An 18527-nucleotide genomic window follows, 5' to 3' on the forward strand; every position below is an offset into this window, starting at 1 on the left:
TAGAGTTGGAAGAGACCACAAGGGCCATCCAGTCCAACCCCCTGCCAAGCAGGAAACACCATCAAAGCATTCCTGACAGATGGCTGTCAAGCCTCTGCTTAAAGACCTCCAAAGAAGGAGACTCCACCACACTCCTTGGTAGCAAATTCCACTGCCGAACAGCTCTTACTGTCAGGAAGTTCTTCCTAATGTTTAGGTGGAATCTTCTTTCTTGTAGTTTGAATCCATTGCCCTGTGTCTGCTTCTCTGGAGCAGCAGAAAACAACCTTTCTCCCTCCTCTAGATGACATCCTTTGATATATTTGAACATGGCTATCATATCACCCCTTAACCTTCTCTTCTCCAGGCTAAACATACCCAGCTCCCTAAGCCGTTCCTCATAAGGCATCGTTTCCAGGCCTTGGAGCCATTTTGGTTGCCCTCCTCTGGACACCTTCCAGCTTGTCAGTATCCTTCTTGAACTGTGGTGCCCAGAACTGGGCACAGTATTCCAGGTGAGGTCTGACCAGAGCAGAATACAGTGGTACTATTACTTCCCTTGATCTAGACGCTATACTCCTATTGATGCAGCCCAGAATTGCATTGGCTTTTTTAGCTGCTGCATCACACTGTTGACTCATGTCAAGTTGATGGTCTACCAAGACTCCTAGATCCTTTTCACATGTACTGCTCTCAAGCCAGGTGTCACCCATCCTGTATTTGTGGACCCTGTGCTGGTGTTGGTCTGCGCAGTGCAGGACTCTAATTGAATCCTGGCGATTGGTTGCTGTGTCTTGGTTGCTTAGCGCCAGGCATAAGGCCCCGCCTCCCTCTGCTCCAGCCTGCTCAAGCTATGGGACCTGTTGATCACCTGTTGATCATTTGCAAAAAGAAAGCCAAGACTTTGCTGTAGGTTGGGACAGACCCACACCAAGACCTGGGGTAGAAATGAAGCACCTTCTCCAATACGTGGGTTGCTTCTTGGCTTTCTTCTCTGCCGGCTTCCTGATTGCTGCGACTTGGACAGACTGTTGGATGGTGAACACGGACGACTCCTTGGAGGTAAGGCAAAAAGAAAGGGAGAGGGAGACTCCAGCGGCCACACGGCTGGCTAAGATCCATTAGGCGCAGCTTTCCAGAGTGAGGAGGAGCAGTGGTGAGTGTGGGAGCAGAATGTATGGGTCTGGTTTCTGCAAGGACTTTGGACTGAGCTCAAGGCTGAGTCTTCCTTAGAATGAAAAAGAGAGAGTTGGCAGGAAGGTGGAGGAATCATAGCACTGTAGAGTTGGAAGGGTCATCTAGTTCAACTCCCTGCAGGGCTGGAAACTTTTGCCCAATGTAGAACGCGAACCCAAGACTCTGGAAAACAAGAGTCTTGTGCTCTACTGACTGAGCTATCCCCAGGGAACGTGAGAGGGTGAAGTCAGTATGGAATGCTTTAGGTTTTTGACCAGCAATGCTGTTTTCCTGTGCTCTTCCTGCTAAGATAGTTTCTTAACCAGATGGTGAGAACTTTGCCATCCCTTTAAAAATTGTTAAGCTCTGCATATAAGTAGAACATCCCATCGATCAGCTCAGAAGAGAGTCTGGCTGGTGGGAGACTTCACTGAGCAGAGATTTGAACCCTAGTCTCCCAGGTCCTAGTCTGACACACTAACCACTCCCGCTGTTAATCTATTTAAATAGCACCCTTAATTCATCCGTGTTACTTGTAACATGGGACGGGGCTATAGCCCAGTGGGCAGGGAGCCTGCTTCACATGCAGAAGATCCCATGTTCGATCCCTGGCAATTCCAGGCAGGGCTGAGAAAAATAGACCAATGCTGTGATTTGGTGCAAGGCAAGTCCCTAATAAACTTCCTAATAAACATAATAATCAACACCATCAATAACTTCCTAATAAACATTAACAAACAACAAGAACAACAACAACAAAACCAGTTTGAGCAGATGGAAAAAGGCAGGGAAATGCACAGCGCAGTGGGAAATTCACAGAGGAAGCAGCCTTCTTTTATTACATATGATGATTGTCACGCAATGCCCTTTTAAAATGTGCTGTATTTTGTATTTTTATATTGCCATTTTATCCTGTGAACTGGCCTGGGACCTGCATGTTTATAGGGCGGTATACAAATTTTAAAAACAAACAAATAATAATAGAAATATTTTGTGGTTTTAGCTTACATTTTTATGTTGTGAACCAAATTTAACAACAGCCACAAATCCCTGCACTGGAGGGTTGGGCCAGATGACCCTTGGGGGTCCCTTCCAAGTCTCCAGTTCTATGATTCCAGCTTAGCCTACGCTGACTGGCAGCAGCTGCCCAGGGTGTCGGGAAGGGAGCCTCTCCCAGCCCCACCGGATTGAACCCAAGGCCTTCTGCATGCAAGGCCACCCGGCTACTGAAGCGACTGCTGGGTCGCTTGGGGGCCCCCCGGGCGATGTCACCCGTGACTGCAAAGGGAACCCAGAAATGTCAACTTTCACAAGCTGCTTCTCTCTATACTTAGGGGAAATTGGGAAATCCAAAAGCAAGGGGTTTTGTTTTTCTTTAACCTTGCGCCCGCGGTTCAAAGGCACCTCCAGTTGGGCCACGTCTCCCCCCCTCTCCTCCTCGGTGTTTCATTAATGCGCACTCAGGGTTAAGCGCATTCAGGCTTGGCGCGTCCCGGCGCTGCGTCTGAATACCAACGCGCTCGGCGAAGGGCCTCCAGCATTAATACCTGACAGAATGAGTTGATCTCGCCACCTAAGCGGGTCATTGCATCCCTAAATATGGGGATGGGGGGGTTAATGAGCCGTGTTCCCTGGGAAGGAGCCGGCGTCGGATCAGGGCGGCCAGACGCTGGCTCAGCAAGCAGTGCCGAGGAAGGGCTTTGCGCGAAGGAAGGAACGAAGGAGAGAGATACAAAGAAGAAGGAAGAGAAGGAGAAAAGGAGGGGGGAAGCAGGGAAGAGAAAAGGAAGGAAGGAAGGAAGGAAGGGAAAAGGGGGGGAGAGAGGGGGGGACGGAATTAAGGAAGGAAAGAGGAGGGGGCTCCAGACCAGGCTATCCGCCCAGATCACTTTTCTTTCTTCCCACCCCCAAATTTGCATCTTTCCAAGTTTATGGGAATATCCCCCAGTTTCAGCGCTTAGGGTGAATTTCAGCGCCTGGCTTTAGGTTGCAGAACCGAGCTGGTTTTAGGCGAAATTTCCATGAACCCTCTCTGCTCAGTAGCCCTGGGATTGTTTTCCCAGCTGAAATGCGTGCAGCCTCCATCCTGGGGGTGGGGTGGGGTGGGGGCTTTAGAGGGGAAAGGTAACAATGTTTGGGGTTTTTTAAGAGATAAAATGTGAGCGAGGGGGAGGATATGGCAGAGGTGTATAAAATTATGCAAGGCAAAAGGGGAAAGAGAGATACTCGGATTTAAATAGAAACGCAATCCATCTCTGGCAGCTTCAAGGCTGTTACTTCTGCTGCTGCTTCCCCTGTGGACCAGACCGGAAGACAGAAAGCTGCTGCCTACTGAGTCAGGCCATTGGTCCATCCTGCTCTGTAGTGTCTACCCTGGCTGGCAGAGGCTCTCCTGGATATCGGGCACAGAGCTCCCTCTAGCCCTGCCTGAAGATGTACCTGGGACCTTCTGCTCACCCCATTTATTCTGTTTTTAATCTCTGCATTTTAATATACCTGGTTTTTTATATATTTCTTTAATTCCGTTAGAGTTTAATTGCTTTACAACTATTATTTTTAGGCTTCTGAATATCACCTTATACGGTTTTTTATTTGAGTCCCACTGTGCAGAAATCGAAAATTCTTTCTAGTAGCACCTTAGAGACCAACTGAGTTTGTTCCTGGTATGAGCTTTCGTGTGCATGCACACTTCTTCAGATACCACACTTCTGAAGAAGTGTGCATGCACACGAAAGCTCATACCAGGAACAAACTCAGTTGGTCTCTAAGGTGCTACTAGAAAGAATTTTCGATTTTGTTTTGACTATGGCAGACCAACACGGCTACCCACCTGTAACTGCAACTGTGCAGAAATGGTGGGATATTACCCTGAACTACAGCCCTTCCTCTGGGACAACACAGCCCTTCACATAGACAGAGGACTCCTCCACAGAAGGAACCACCCTCTGTGTTGACTGGGGCACACAGAATAAAAGAATGGCCGAGAGCTGGAAGGGTTCCCCAAAGGTCATGTAGCCCAACCTGGCTGCATGGCCACTCAAACTGAAACTGTAGGCTCCTTGGGGGAGGTCCTTGTAGTAATAAGGACAGGGACGTAGCAAGGTGGGCGGGCCGCCCCGGTTTCCATAATGGAGGGGGTGACAAATTACCAAGGAACAATTTTTTTTGGAAAATAAAAATTGAATATATATTTTTTTTAAAAAAAAAGGAAAATGCCTGCTCCGAAGGTCTTATCTTACTATACTAGGGATTATACAGCTATATATGAAATTTCATGCATATTGGTTAATATCTTGACCCTCCTCCACAAAAATAGCTGTTCACTTGGCTGTTTTCCTATGTCGTGAAGGCTGAAATTTCAGTTCCGTGGAGCACTTACTGTTCCCAACCCTAACCCTGTGGAAAGCCATCTAATTAGACTTTCATTTGATTTTGAGATGTTTTTAGGAGGTAATTTAATTATTGTTTGATTTTATACCAACGTTATGTATCTGGTGTTAGCCACCCTGAGCCCGACTTCGGCTGGGGAGGGTGGGATATAAATAAAAGTTTTATTATTATTATTACTTGTTATTATTCCTTTGTAAGAAAATATGAAATAACGTAAAACCATTTTTGCGGGGGGGGGGATCAATGGGGGAGTTGACAAGAAATTTTCCGCACCGGGTACCACCTGACCTTCCTACGCCTCTGGGGGGGGGGGTTGACAAAAATTGTTTTGCCCCCGGGTACCAATTTACCTTGCTACGCCCCTAAATAAGGATGATGGTCACTTTCTCCCACATAGTTGAGCGCTACCTGCCGTGGTCTTTGGTGGGAATGCGTCACCAATGCCTTTGATGGGATAACCACCTGCGATGAATATGACTCCATATTGGCTGAGCACCCAGGTACGTCTGCTGCAATTTATTATTATTATTATTATTATTATTATTATTATTATTATTAACTGGATCAATTCTGAAGGAAACAGGTCTTAGGGAAAGCGTTTACTGGGACAGGTCACCATAAGCTGAGAAACTTGGGGTTTGTTTGTTTGTTTTATTTGGTTTTCACTTTAATAATATCAAAACCACGTATAATTCATCATATAAACAGCTGCATAAAGATAAAACACATTTAGCTGAGTTGCCTGCTGTTCACTGCTCTGGAATCATTATGCTGATGTCATAATGATCTGAAATGATATTTATTTATTTATTGCATTAAAATATCACATTCCCCCCCCCCAAGGCACTTAAAGTGGCTGGCGTCCATGGTTCTCTCCCACCCTCCTCATTTAGTCCCTACAACAGCCCTGTGAGGTAGGCCAGTCTGAGAGGCAGCGCCTGGGCTCAAGGTCACCCACTGAGCTCCACGGCCAAGGAGGGATTCGAACCCTGGTCTCCCAGGTCCTGCTCTGTCACTCTAACCACTGCACCACACCAGAGTTCCTCCCTTCTGCCTCCAGGCTCTTTCTTGTTTTGCAGTGAAACTGGTCCTGACCCGAGCGATGCTCATCACGGCTGACATCCTGGCTGGCTTCGGGTTCACCTTCCTCCTCCTAGGTCTGGACTGTGTGAAATTCCTTACGGACGAACCTGGAATCAAAACCCAAATCTGCTTCATAGCTGGACTGGCTCTACTAACGGGAGGTAGTTGGCCGCAGAAAGCTGTGACCTGGATCGGGTGGGGCTGGGGCTGGGAGATAGAAGGAGTTAAAATGTTAAAGTGATAATAATGCGAAATTATTATCAATTTACGATGGGGTGGAAGGTCCACAGGCTATGAAGGACTTGCTCACAAATTTATTGTTGTTGTTGTTCAGTCGTTCAGTCGTGTCCGACTCTTCGTGACCCCATGGACCAGAGTACGCCAGGCACGCCTATCCTTCACTGCCTCTCGCAGTGCGAGAGGCAAATTTATTGACAGATGCACAAATTATTATAGCCAGGAAGTGGAAGGGGCAAGCAGAATATAAAATGGAAGAATTGTATGAAGAGGTGTGGAATTTAGCTATTAGCAGTAAATTAACTTGTGCCATTAAGGTAAAACGGGGAATATGCAAGAGAAATGATTTTGAGGAGATACGGAGGGTGTTTGTAGAATTTACAGGTGGGTAGCCGTGTTGGTCTGCCATAGTCAAAACAAAATAAAATAGAAAATTCCTTCCAGTAGCACCTTAGAGACCAACTAAGTTTGTTCTTGGTATGAGCTTTCGTGTGCATGCACGAAAGCATGTATCTGAAGAAGTGTGCATGCACACTAAAGCTCATACCAAGAACAAACTTAGATGGTCTCTAAGGTGCTACTGGAAGGAATTTTTTATTTTATTTTGTTTTGTAGAATTTGTGCTGTTAAAGGGGAAAGGGGACAAACCATCGCAAGAGGTGTTGAAATTTTGAGAGGTTGGATAGGTGCAACAATCCATTTTATCAATAATTGGTAAAGTTTGAAATAAAAATAACATTTTTGGCAATACATTCATCTTTATCACTGAAATTCGACCTAACATAGATAACTTCAAATTTGTCCAGATTTCTAAATCTCTTTTTATCTCATTCCATATTTTATCATAAATATCTTTATATAGATTTAATTTTTTTGCCGTCATATTAACACCCAGGTTAATAAAGTTAAACACTTTCTTAGCAAAGCCTAGCCCTGTAGCTATTTGTAATCTATCTTTTTCTTCCAATGTCAGATTTTTTGCTAAAACTTTGGTTTTAGTTTTATTCAATTTGAAGCCTGCTACTTGCCCAAATTCTTGTATAGTCTCCAGTGCTTTTACAGCACTGTGTTCAGCAATAGGACCTCATTTCAGCACTGTGGCTCAGACCTTGAAAAGTGACGCACTGACCCAAAACCACGTGCAGAGCGCAAACATCTTCCAGGTCTGGCGTGATGTGGGGCAATGGTCAGGGTGATGCCCAGAGAAGCCTGGAGTGGATCCTGCACCCTTCAATGCTGAAAACCTCCCCCAAGAAAACCGCAGCGCCTCCCCGTTCTGGAGTGTGGGATGTTTGCAGGGTGCATCTCAGCTGCCTTTCCAAATTCAGAGCATGCGGTGGTGAATGAACCCCCCCCCAGGGGTACGAATTAAGCAGAGGATTTTACCTTTCGTAGAGCTGCAGGGATTAAACGGAAAGCCCTCCTGGGTCGGAGGTTGCGGGTGCAGCCGTGCGAAAGAATTCAAATTCCACACAAGGCAAAGCTGGAATCTGTGACCTGGATAAATTATGCAAACGAACCACCTTTGCAGAAACTTTCCTGTCCTTTTTTTTTGGGGGGGGGGAATCAGCATCCTGCCCATCATACTGTTCTATAGAATTTCATCTGGCATTTCCTAGATGCTTTTCCTAATCTCTTCAAAGCCACATAATCTAGAAGCTTGTCCTTTCCTCCTCCTCCTCCTCCTCCTCCTCCTCCTCCTCCTTCTCTCTCTCTCTCTCTCTCTCTCTCTCTCTCTCTCTTTCTCTTTCTCTCTATCTCTCTCAGTGCTGGATGACTTCTGCACTCACTGCCATGTATTCTGGGGTTCTGTTGCTCCTATGATTTAGTTTAATGCATTTTAACAGACCATGTAACCACAGTGGCCTGGACAACCCAGTCAGATGGGTGCGGTACAAAAATATATATTAAATTATTACTATTATTACAGGGGTGGGGGGGGGGAATGTCCTGCCCATGCAAATAAAACCATGCTTTGCAGATATCCACACTGCAGGGTGGTTGGGTATTGTGGTTGAGAAATTCAAGGTTACATTAGCCCTGCAAATTCTGTACCAGCTGAAGTTTCTGACCCGTCTTCAGAGGCAGCCCCATTTATAATGCATTGCAGTAATCTAACCCATAGGTTACCAGAGCACAGACAGTAGTTAGGCTATTCTTGTCCAGATAGGGGCGTAGCTGGGCCACCAGCTGAAGCTGATGGAAGGCACTCTGGGCCACTGAGGCCACCTGAGCCTCGAGCGACAGCAAACGATCCAGAAGGACCCCCAAGCTATGAACCTGTTCCTTCAGAGGAAACGTAACCCCATCAAGAGCAGGTGACCTCCCACCCATCTGATCTAGGGAACCACATAGTAAGGGAAGTGCAAGTTGATTGTAGCATCATCGTAGGGATAAATAATTTCTTTCTTACCCGGAGAGGCAGAGATTGGAGGATTTTGTGGGGCTGGTTGTTGCTAATGGCATGAACACATTTTTAGCCAAAGACGCAATTTCCGTTTGCTCAAACAGTGGGGAAGGGCATCTATTTGACCTGTATACAAGACACTTCTGAAGTTAATAATAATAAACAAGCACAACAGATGCTCTTCAGTCTCCTCCTCCTCCTCCTCCTCCTCCTCCTCCCTGCTTGATAGATAGACAGATTGTTGTTGTTGTTCAGTCCTTCAGTCGTGTCCGACTCTTCATGACCCCATGGACCAGAAAATGCCAGGCACTCCTGTCTTCCACTGCCTCTTGCAGTTTGATCAGACTCATGCCAGTCGCTTCGAGAACACTGTCCAGCCATCTCATCCTCTGTCGTCCCCTTCTCCTTGTGCCCTCCATCTTTCCCAACATCAGGGTCTTTTCCAGGGAGTCTTCTCTTCTCATGAGGTGGCCAAAGTACTGGAGCCTCAACTTCAGGATCTGTCCTTCTAGTGAGCACTCAGGGCCGATTTCCTTGAGAATGGATAGGTTTGATCTTCTTGCAGTCCATGGGACTCTCAAGTAGACAGATAGATAGACAGATAGATTTATTTATTATGGCTATAAGCCCATATAAATGTTACATAAAAACATTCATAAAACACAGGGAAACATAAAACCACAAGAGCAAGAAACCATATCATCTCCCTGCTTGTTTTTTCACAAATCTGCAGGCAGGCACATCTCATTTTCAGTGTCAAAGACCACAGAGGAGGGTCACCTGTGGATCAGCGGAGGATAATACCCCAAACGGGGCAGGTAACATCTGGTGCTTGCTCTGTTTCTTGCAGGTGTCCCTGGGCTCATTGGATCCGTCTGGTACGCCATCAGCGTCTATGTGGAGCGCTCGACTCTGGTTTTGCACAATGTCTTTGTGGGCATCCAGTACAAATTCGGGTGGTCGTGTTGGCTGGGGCTGAGCGGCTCTCTCGGATGCTTCTTATCTGGCTCCTTGCTAACCTGCTGCATGTATCTCTTCAGAGGTAAGAGCTGATGATGGAGGAGTCTGCCATGTAAAATGTTCTAGGCCATCCCAAATCACACCTGTGTGCCATCAAGTCGCTGTTCCCTGAAATGTGCCCATAAAATGCTCCCCTTGTCTGAAATCCCGGAGAGCTGCTGCCAAGTCAGTGTAGACAACACTGAGCCAGATGTTCTGACTCAGTATAAGGCTGCTTCTTCTGTTCCTGAGGTTAGTGAATAGATTATCTCTCCCACCACCTGGCCCAGCTTCCAGTTTCCCCCTAAGAGGCCTGGGTATACTGAATTCCAGCAAGCAGCTAGAATCAAAAGGATGAAGAGGGCAACGAAAATGGTCAAAGGCCTGGAAACGATGCCTTATGAGGAACGGCTTAGGGAGCTGGGTAAGTTTAGGCAGGAGAAGAGAAGGTTAAGGGGTGTTATGATAGCCATGTTCAAATATATCAAAGGATGTCATCTAGAGGAGGGAGAAAGGTTGTTTTCTGCTGCTCCAGAGAAGCGGACATGGGGCAATGGATTCAAACTACAAGAAAGAAGATTCCACCTAAACATTAGTAAGAGCTGTTGGACAGTGGAATTTGCTGCCAAGGAGTGTGGTGGAGTCTCCTTCTTTGGAGGTCTTTAAGCAGAGGCTTGACAGCCATCTGTCAGGAATGCTTTGGTGGTGTTTCCTGCTTGGCAGGGGGTTGGACTGGATGGCCCTTGGGGTCTCTTCCAACTCTATGATTCTATGAAGCAGCGATGCATTGCAGGGAGCTGGGCTAGATGGCCTTTGGGGGGGTCCTTTCCAACCCTACAATTCTATGACCTCGGAAGACGGTGGCTTCTCCTTCACTGGAGGTTTTTAAGCAAAGGTTGGAGAACCATCCAGCAGTAGATCCATCAAATTGTAGAGTTGGAAGGGACCCCAAGGGTCTTCTATTCCAACCCTCACAATGCAGGAATCTCAACAAAAGCATCCATGATGGATGGCCATTCAACCTCTGCTTAAAAACCTCCATGGGAGGAGAGTCCATCACTTTCTGAGGGAGTCCTTTCCACTGTCAAACGGCTCTTAGCATCAGAAAATTATTCCTGATGTTTAGTTGGACCCTTCTTTCTTGTCACTTGAATCCATTGGTTCGAGTCTGACCCACTTGTCACTTTTTTCCAGGGTGATGAGGAACCATTAGAGACCACTCTTCGTTTTTGTTTTATATATAGTTTGTATTAAATTTTCTGTTTTACAATTTCAAATATTCTACATCCTTAAGATACCGAGGATTTCCCTTCTTCTCTTTCCATGGTTCATTTGACATACCTTCAATCCTTGCATATTTTACAAAAAAATCAGTATTCCATTATTGCATCCATCAAAACTTATTTACACTGTTGAATTTATCTTAATGCTGCCAGCGTTTTCAGCTGCACACAATTATTTCCCATATATTCCAGAAACGTTCCCCAGTCTTCTTTAAAATTTGTGAGCCCTCTTTGGGTTTGGTCAGTCAACCAGCGACAAATCCATCTAGCAGTAATTTTGCCCAACCACATTTTACCAGCTTCCCTGCAAGAATGTCATGGGAAACGTTGTCAAAAACCTTCCTGAAATCAAGACACACTTTTGGGGACCCTTTAGCTGTGATTCCTGTATTGCAAGGGGCTGGATTGGATGGCCTTTGAGGTTACCTTCCATCTGTGCAATTCTACGGCGATTCCTGCCCCACCTTCTAACCAGCAGTGTTTTTTGTGTGTTTCTCTCCCTTTCCCGGTCTCTGGGCTACAGATGTTGGTGCAAGCAGTTCGTTGCGGAAGACTTATTCCCCTCCTGGGATGAGCAGCCTGTACCATCCAGCCTCCCAGACGACTACTGCCAAAATGTATGCCATGGACACCAGAGTGTGAGGAAGGGGAGATGCTGAGAGGAGAGGAGGAACTTGGCTCACCTCCTTGGTGACTTATGGGGCTGCCCCACATGACAGAAAGTGTGTTGCAGAGGCTGTGATTCAGTCCCAAGGACTTTGGCTGTTTCCACCAACCATGTTCAGGACATCCTCTCATGCCTAACACACGTCTGTTAGTTTCTTTTGAGAATCATGCCTATGGTTAATGCAGTGGGTCCTGGGAAACACCCATAATTTATCTCAAGTGGCCAAATGGCAGGGGATTGGACTAGATGGCCCGCTGCCCCCTTTCCAACTCTACAGTTCTATGCAGGGGCATAGCAAGGTAAATTGGTACCCGGGGGCAAAAAAATATTTTTCTCAACCTGCCCCCCCCCAGAGGCGTAGGAAGGTCAGGTGGTACCCGGTGCGGAAAATTTCTTGTCAACCCCCCCCCCATTGATTCCCCCCTTGCAAAAATGGTTTTACGTTATTTCATATTTTCTTACAAAGGAATAATAACAAGTAATAATAATAAAAAAACTTTTATTTATATCCCGCCTTCCCCGGCCGAAGTCGGGCTCAGGGTGGCTAACATCAGATACATAACATTGGTATAAAATCAAACAATCATTAAATTACCTCCTAAAAACATCTCAAAATCAATTTAAAGTCTAATGAGATGGCTTTCCACAGGGTTAGGGTTGGGAACAGTAAGTGCTCCACTGAACTGAAATTTCAGCCTTCATGACATAGGAAAACAGCCAAGTGAACAGCTATTTTTGTGGAGAAGGGTCAAGATATTAACCGATATGCATGAAATTTCATATACAGATATATAATCCCTAGTATAGTAAGATAAGACCTTTGGAGCAGGCATTAAAAAAAAGTTTTTATGATAATTGATAATTTGTCACCCCCTCCATTATGGAACGTGGGGCAGACCGCCCCCTACGCCCCTCCTTGCTACGCCCCTGGTTCTATGATTCCATAGCCCAAGAAATGTGGCTGTTTGATGCAGCCTTCAATGTGTGCCTCGTCAGCTGACTTCAGGGCTCCCCTTCCGCAGCACACCCTCTCCTGCTTGTGGGGGTCTGAATGTGCATGGCACTCGTTGGTCGGATGCCATCCCCAGGGCCAGATTTAGATGAAGAGCGGCCCTCGGCTACTCCACTTGTGTGGTCCCTCCCAACCCCCCACCCTCACGACTAGAAGAAAATGGAAGAAGTGTTATGAACAAAACTGAGTGAAGCCAAGGGTGCTGATGGGTATTTAAAATTCTGCAATTCACAATTTCTCCTCTAAAGGACATCAGAAAACATCAGAAAATTTTGCTTAAGTTTGTCACTTTCAATGTACAGAAAGCTCAGTGTGGATAACCTCTCTTGAGATATCGTGGCCCTTAATTCGTTTTTAATTCTCTTGAGTCTTGAAAAACGCCTCAGTGACCATGAAGCTAAGAAATAGCCGCAAGATTGCTTCCACATTCGGAAAGGCCATCTGAATTTTTTCCTTGTATATAATTTGATCAAGGTCTGTATGAGACAGAGAGTGATCTGCTGTAAACCTGTGGCTTTGTCTCACGTACAGGTGAAAATGCAAAACTTATTCAGCCTACTTAAGGTAAAGGTAAAGGGACCCTTGACCATTAGGTCCAGTCGCAGACAACTCTGGGGTTGCAGCACTCATCTCGCTTTATTGGCCAAGGGAGCCGGCGTACAGCTTCCGGGTCATGTGGCCAGCATACTAAGTCGCTTCTGGCAAACCAGAGCAGCGCATGGAAACGCTGTTTACCTTCCCGCCAGAGCGGTACCTATTTATCTACTTGCACTTTTGACATGCTTTCAACTGCTGGGTGGGCAGGAGCTGGGACTGAGCAACGGGAGTTCACCCCATCATGGGGATTTGAACCGCCGACCTTCTGATCATCAAGCCCTAGGCTCTGTGGTTTAGACCACAGCGCCACCCGCGTCTCTCAGCCTACTTAGCCTATACATAAATCTGACACTGGCCATCCCATGGGTGCAGGGAAGTCCAAAACACATATGAGGGTCTCTTCTGGAAAAGGACAACAGCAGCCCAACACTCAGAATTGGTGGCATGCAAAAAGGGATGTTTTGGGGGCAATTCTTAGGAATCAATGCTGCTTTTGGGGTTACTTGCCTGCTACCTCCCCAACCTGTATATGTGTAAATAAACAGATATTCCAAACCACTACAAGTCTCCAGCATACTTTGTCCCCCTCCTTCTCCTAATTCTTTGACACAGACCCTCCACAACTGCAGTCCCCAATCTTTTGGGGGGGACCCCACCCCTTGGTTCCATAAACACGCCCCAATGCCCTCTAAAAAGCATTATTCAGAACAGCGGTCTGCATGACCCACTAAGGAAGATAACATTAGAAAAGTTGCACACACACACACACACACACACACACACAGGGCCATCTTAAGCATATCCGGCGCCGTGGTGCAAAGATCCCTCAGTCACGCCCCCCCCCCCCACTTTCCCAGAGTTGTAGAGCTTTTTTTAGAAGAAGAGTTTGGATTTGATATCCCACTCTATCACTATCCAAAGGAGTCTCAAAGCGGCTCACATTCTCCTTTCCCTTCCTCCCCCACAACAAACCCTCTGTGAGGTGAGTGGGGCTGAGAGACTTCAAAGAAGTGTGACTAGCCCAAGGTCACCCAGCAGCTGCATGTGGAGGAGGGGAGACACGAACCCGGTTCACCAGATTACGAGTTTACCACTCTTAACCACTACACCACACGGGCTGGAGGTGCTGGTGGGCGGCTCTTCAAGCGGGGAAGAGGCGGAGGCTGGATGCGGTGCCTCCCGACTCAGCTGGCTGCTTCGTGCTGCCGTGGCCACGACAGGCAGCACACCGAGCGAGAGGGCCTGTGCCGACCGAGCAAGGGTGCACACACAGCTCCTGCTGAGCGTCGGCTCAGTTTTTTCCCTATTAGCCTTCTGGCGCCCTGCCGAATTCGGCACCTGCAGGCTAAAAGGGAAAAAACAGAGCCGACGCTCGGCTGGAGCAGCACAGGCACCCTCGCTCACTCAGCACGCTCGTTCGGTGTTCCCTGGACTCTCGCCTGGCGCCTTCCAGAACTTGCACACACAGTCTCTGCATAACAGTGCATGAGACTCTGGAGGGTTCTAACCGCTCACTCAGGGCCATGTTTCCATTGAGATTTGAGACATAGAGGAGGCTGCAGATTTCACCGCATTGTCATCCCAAAAGCAGCACAGCTCCTCCCCTTCGTCCTCAGTCATTCCAAGAAAGCCCAAACCTGTGACTTAAAATGTGGTGTAAAGGTAAGTGCTGATAAGACCAAAGTTGATATGCCTGGTGGGAAGAGCTTATCCCTTCTCTCCTTTCTAGCCATGGAGCAGTGGGAGGTGGGAGACACATCGAAAGGCTGTTTCCTTTTTATTTGCAAAACAGAGATTTACTTCCAACAGGATGATTTCAGACCCTCTGAGTGTCCCTATTTTCCAGGGACATCCCTGATTTAGAAAAGTCGTCCCGGTTTCTGATCCTGGAATGTCCTCCTTTTCCTTAGGATGTCCCTATTTTCATCGGAGAAGTGTTGGAGGGTATGGAGTTATCCGACCCCCGAGCTGTCAGAAGGCAATTCTGTATAGGGAAGTTTTTTTTTTAAGGTTTAAGATTTTATTATGTTTTTATATACGATGGAAGCTGCCCAGAGTGGCTGGGGCAACCCAGGAAGATGTGCGGGGTATAAACAGTACAGTTATCGTTACGAAATGGGGCGTCCCTATTTTCATTGGAGAAATGTTGGAGGGTATGCGATTTCCTTGCACAGGGTCGCCAGAAAGCAGCCTGACCCAGGGCTCAGCAAACTTTTTCAGCAGGGGGCCGGTCCACTGTCCCTCAGACCTTGTGGGGGGGCCAGACTATATTTTGGAAAAAAAAATGAATGAATTCCTATGCCCCACAAATAACCAAGAGATGCATTTTAAATAAAAGGACACATTCTACTCATGTAAAAACACGCTGATTCCCAGACCATCCGCGGGCCGGTTTGAGAAGGCGATTGGGCCACATCCGGCCCCCGGGCCTTAGTTTGGGGACCCCTGGCCTGGCCCAGCTAGCTGCCTTGGACACCTGAAAGGGAGTCTCTAGCCAGTTTTTAGCACCCTCACCTGGCCAAGGAAGTTAAAGCATCCTAGGAGCAAAGCCAAGAGTGGACGAGCTTGTCCGTCTCTCTCCTTTCCAGATTTTCACAGTCCACAGTGGAGGCCCTTAGAATCTTCCCTACCGCCACAAGCCCCATCACTTCAGCACCTTTCCCTGTCATTTCTGCTGGAAATACAAAGCTGGCACTGCCCAGGGTGAGGCCTGCTTGATCCCTCACCTGCCAGCCGCTGTCAGTTCCCTCCTTTCATCTGAAAGCAAAACCCAATCGGCTCCTTGCACAGGAATAAAATAATAGCACTTCCCACGCAGAGAAAGTATCCGAAGAGCTGACTCCTCGTCTCTGCCCAGAGAAAATTCATTTGACGCTACAGAAATGCAGCGTGGAAATCGGCGAACGGAAATCCTCAAAAGCCATTTTGGCAAAACGTATTAGCTCGTCCGGCTGATGAAATGGCGCTGGCATAAAGAGGTGGCAGGATTCCAGCTGCCCGCAAACCTTCTGCTATGCGGCATGCATCAAATTTGTTATTAGAAGAGGGTAGCTGACTATCTACCGTATTTTCCGGCGTATAAGGCGACTGGGCGTATAAGACGACCTCCAACTTTTCCAGTTAAAATATAGAGTTTGAGATATACTCGACCGCAGATTCTCCACCCGGCGTATAAGACGACCCCCGACTTTTGAGAAGATTTTCCTGGATTAAAAAGTAGTCTTATACGCCAGAATATACAGTAGTCCATGCGTAGGCAAACTAAGGCCTGGGGGCCGGATCCAGCCCAATCGCCCTCTAAATCTGGCCCGCGAACGGCCCGGGAATCAGCGTGTTTTTACATGAGTAGAATGTGTCCTTTTATTTAAAATGCATCTCTGGGTTATTTTGGGGGCATAGGAATTCATTCATATTTTTTTTCCCCAAAATATAGTCCGGCCCCCCACAAGGTCTGAGGGACAGTGGACCGGCCCCCTGCTGAAAAAGTTTGCTGACCCCTGAGCATATAAAGTAAATTCAAATGCAACCTTCTTTCCTCGCATGTACAACCTACGAGGTTGCGGCTTGCTGGAGCACAACGTGGAGCACCATCATATAATTGTAGAGTTGGAAGGGACACCAAGAGTCATCTAGTCCAACCCCCTTCATTGCAGGACTCGCATCTAAAGAACGCATGAAAATACTCCAAGGAAGGAGAGATATTTTTTTTCTCCCTCTCTCATAACACTAGAAGTCATGGACGTCCTTGTTACTGGAGATTTCAAAAATCTATACAGAGATTTCAAAAGAAGACTGGGAACCATTTATGATGTATTTACGGAATCAGTTTAAAGAAATGGACTCACGAGTAGGTTAACACTTACAACTTACAAAATAAATGAAGACGCTATAAAGGTGAGCTTAAAATGATAAGAAAATAACAGCATTTAACTTAAAGAATACTATATTGAAGCATAGTACAGCAAGCAGGACAAGTTTATATGCAAAAAACCTGGAAGGGGAAGTTGAGGGAAATCATTGGGGGGGGGATTTAATTTATAATTACCTGTTGTGATGTGATTGTGATAAAAATGTAAAACCCAATAAAAATTTTTTATAAAAGAAGAAGTTGTGGACGTCCAATGAAGCTGAAGGTTGAAAGGGATAAATATAAATTGTATGTCCGGAAATACAGTAAGGGTACACATTGATATAAGAATGTATTAGGAAATATACAAAGAAATGTATAACCATCTGTATCATTGGAACATACTGTTGGGATTGAGAGGAAGTCTATCTGTTTGGTTTATTTATTTATGATCAAAATTCATTGTTTTTGGGTAATTTTTGTGTGTTTTTTTGTTTTTTCCATTTTTCTTTTCTTTCCATCTTTTTCTGAGATGTAATAGTCTTAGTATAAATGAACAAAAGTACTGTATAATAAGACACACAATTCAATGTACTGTAATATATTGTTTATTATTGTAACATATGAAGATTAATCAATAGAAAAAGAAAAAGAAAGGGCTTCTTCACGCTGCATATTGGTAACCTGTGGAACTCCCTCCCACAGGAGATAGTGTTGGCCACCAACGTGGGTGGCATTGAAAGAGATTGGACCAATTCATTGGGGGGGGGGGTGCTATTGATGGCTACTAGTCACAATGGCTCTGCTCTGCTTCCATAGTTGGAGGCAGCGATGCTTCTGAAAGGTGAGGAGAGGGCTTCTGCGCTCATGTTCTGCCACTGTGAGAATGGGATGCTGGACTAGATGGGCCATTGGTCTGATCCTGCACCAGGCTCTTCATATATCTAAGTGCGGCTGAAACAGGCAGAAAAGCCCACCCCTCCAAAGGTAGGTACAAAAAAAATGAGTGTCAACGAGGCTTTTTCAATAATTGCTGCCTCCACCAAATAATGGCTTTGTTTAAACTCACAACAGCCCTGTAGGGAGGTCAGCTGAGGACTCAGAAATGGCTCAAGGTCTCTCAGCTCGAGCAGGAATTGCATGAGACTCTGTAGCTGCTATGCGTTGCAATTTCCTTTGTCATTTCGACTCAAATGAAGCCTTATTTATGCTCTCCTCACCCAAGCCAAATCTTTGCATGGTGAGATCTGTGTCCTTTGGGGCATCATGACGGGCTGCTTCATAGCCTGGAGAAGAGAAGGTTAAGGGGTGATATGATAGCCATGTTCAAATATATAAAAGGATGTCATCTAGAGGAGGGAGAAAGGTTGTTTTCTGCTGCTCCAGAGAAGCGGACACGGGGCAATGGATTCAAACTACAAGAAAGAAGATTCCACCTAAACATTAGGAAGAACTTCCTGACAGTGAGAGCTGTTCAGCAGTGGAATTTGCTGCCAAGGAGTGTGGTGGAGTCTCCTTCTTTGGAGGTCTTTAAGCGGAGGCTTGACAGCCATCTGTCAGGAATGCTTTGATGGTGTTTCCTGCTTGGCAGGGGGTTGGACTGGATGGCCCTTGGGGTCTCTTCCAACTCTAGAATTCTATGTTCTGCTCCCTGGTTTGCCACAGGCATCCAGTTGGCCGCTGTGAGAACGGGATGCTGGACTAGATGGGCCATTGGTCTGATCCTGCTGCAGGCTCTTCACATATCTAAGTGCAGGTGAAACAGGCAGAAAAGCCCACCTCTCCAAAGTTAGGTACAAAAAAATGAGTGCCAACGAGGCTTTTTCAATAATTGCTGCCTCCACCAAATA

At 46.5% G+C, this 18527-nt stretch overlaps 1 protein-coding gene across 1 annotated transcript; it reads left to right on the forward strand.

The window, feature by feature from the left end:
- The first annotated feature begins 905 nt into the window (after positions 1 to 905).
- On the forward strand, positions 906 to 11311 carry CLDN16 (claudin 16). Its single transcript, XM_033148155.1, has 5 exons — positions 906 to 1041; positions 4943 to 5045; positions 5625 to 5789; positions 9123 to 9314; positions 11078 to 11311. The coding sequence occupies exons 1-5, from the start codon at positions 928 to 930 to the stop codon at positions 11194 to 11196; spliced, it is 693 nt and encodes a 230-aa protein (XP_033004046.1). The 5' UTR covers positions 906 to 927; the 3' UTR covers positions 11197 to 11311.
- Positions 11312 to 18527: the final 7216 nt, after the last annotated feature.

This window comes from Lacerta agilis, chromosome 5 (assembly GCF_009819535.1).
Source record: "Lacerta agilis isolate rLacAgi1 chromosome 5, rLacAgi1.pri, whole genome shotgun sequence".
Classification (NCBI taxonomy): Eukaryota; Metazoa; Chordata; class Lepidosauria; order Squamata; family Lacertidae; genus Lacerta; species Lacerta agilis.

What these genes read in the sequence shown, in the direction of transcription:
- CLDN16 (XM_033148155.1), top strand. Translation starts at nt 928, where the DNA reads ATGAAGCACCTTCTCCAATACGTGGGTTGCTTCTTGGCTTTCTTCTCT. An exon ending in ACTGGCTCTACTAACGGGAG is followed by an intron (nt 5,790 to 9,122) that starts GTAGTTGGCCGC and finishes TGTTTCTTGCAG; the next exon opens with GTGTCCCTGGGCTCATTGGA. An exon ending in CTGCATGTATCTCTTCAGAG is followed by an intron (nt 9,315 to 11,077) that starts GTAAGAGCTGAT and finishes TCTGGGCTACAG; the next exon opens with ATGTTGGTGCAAGCAGTTCG.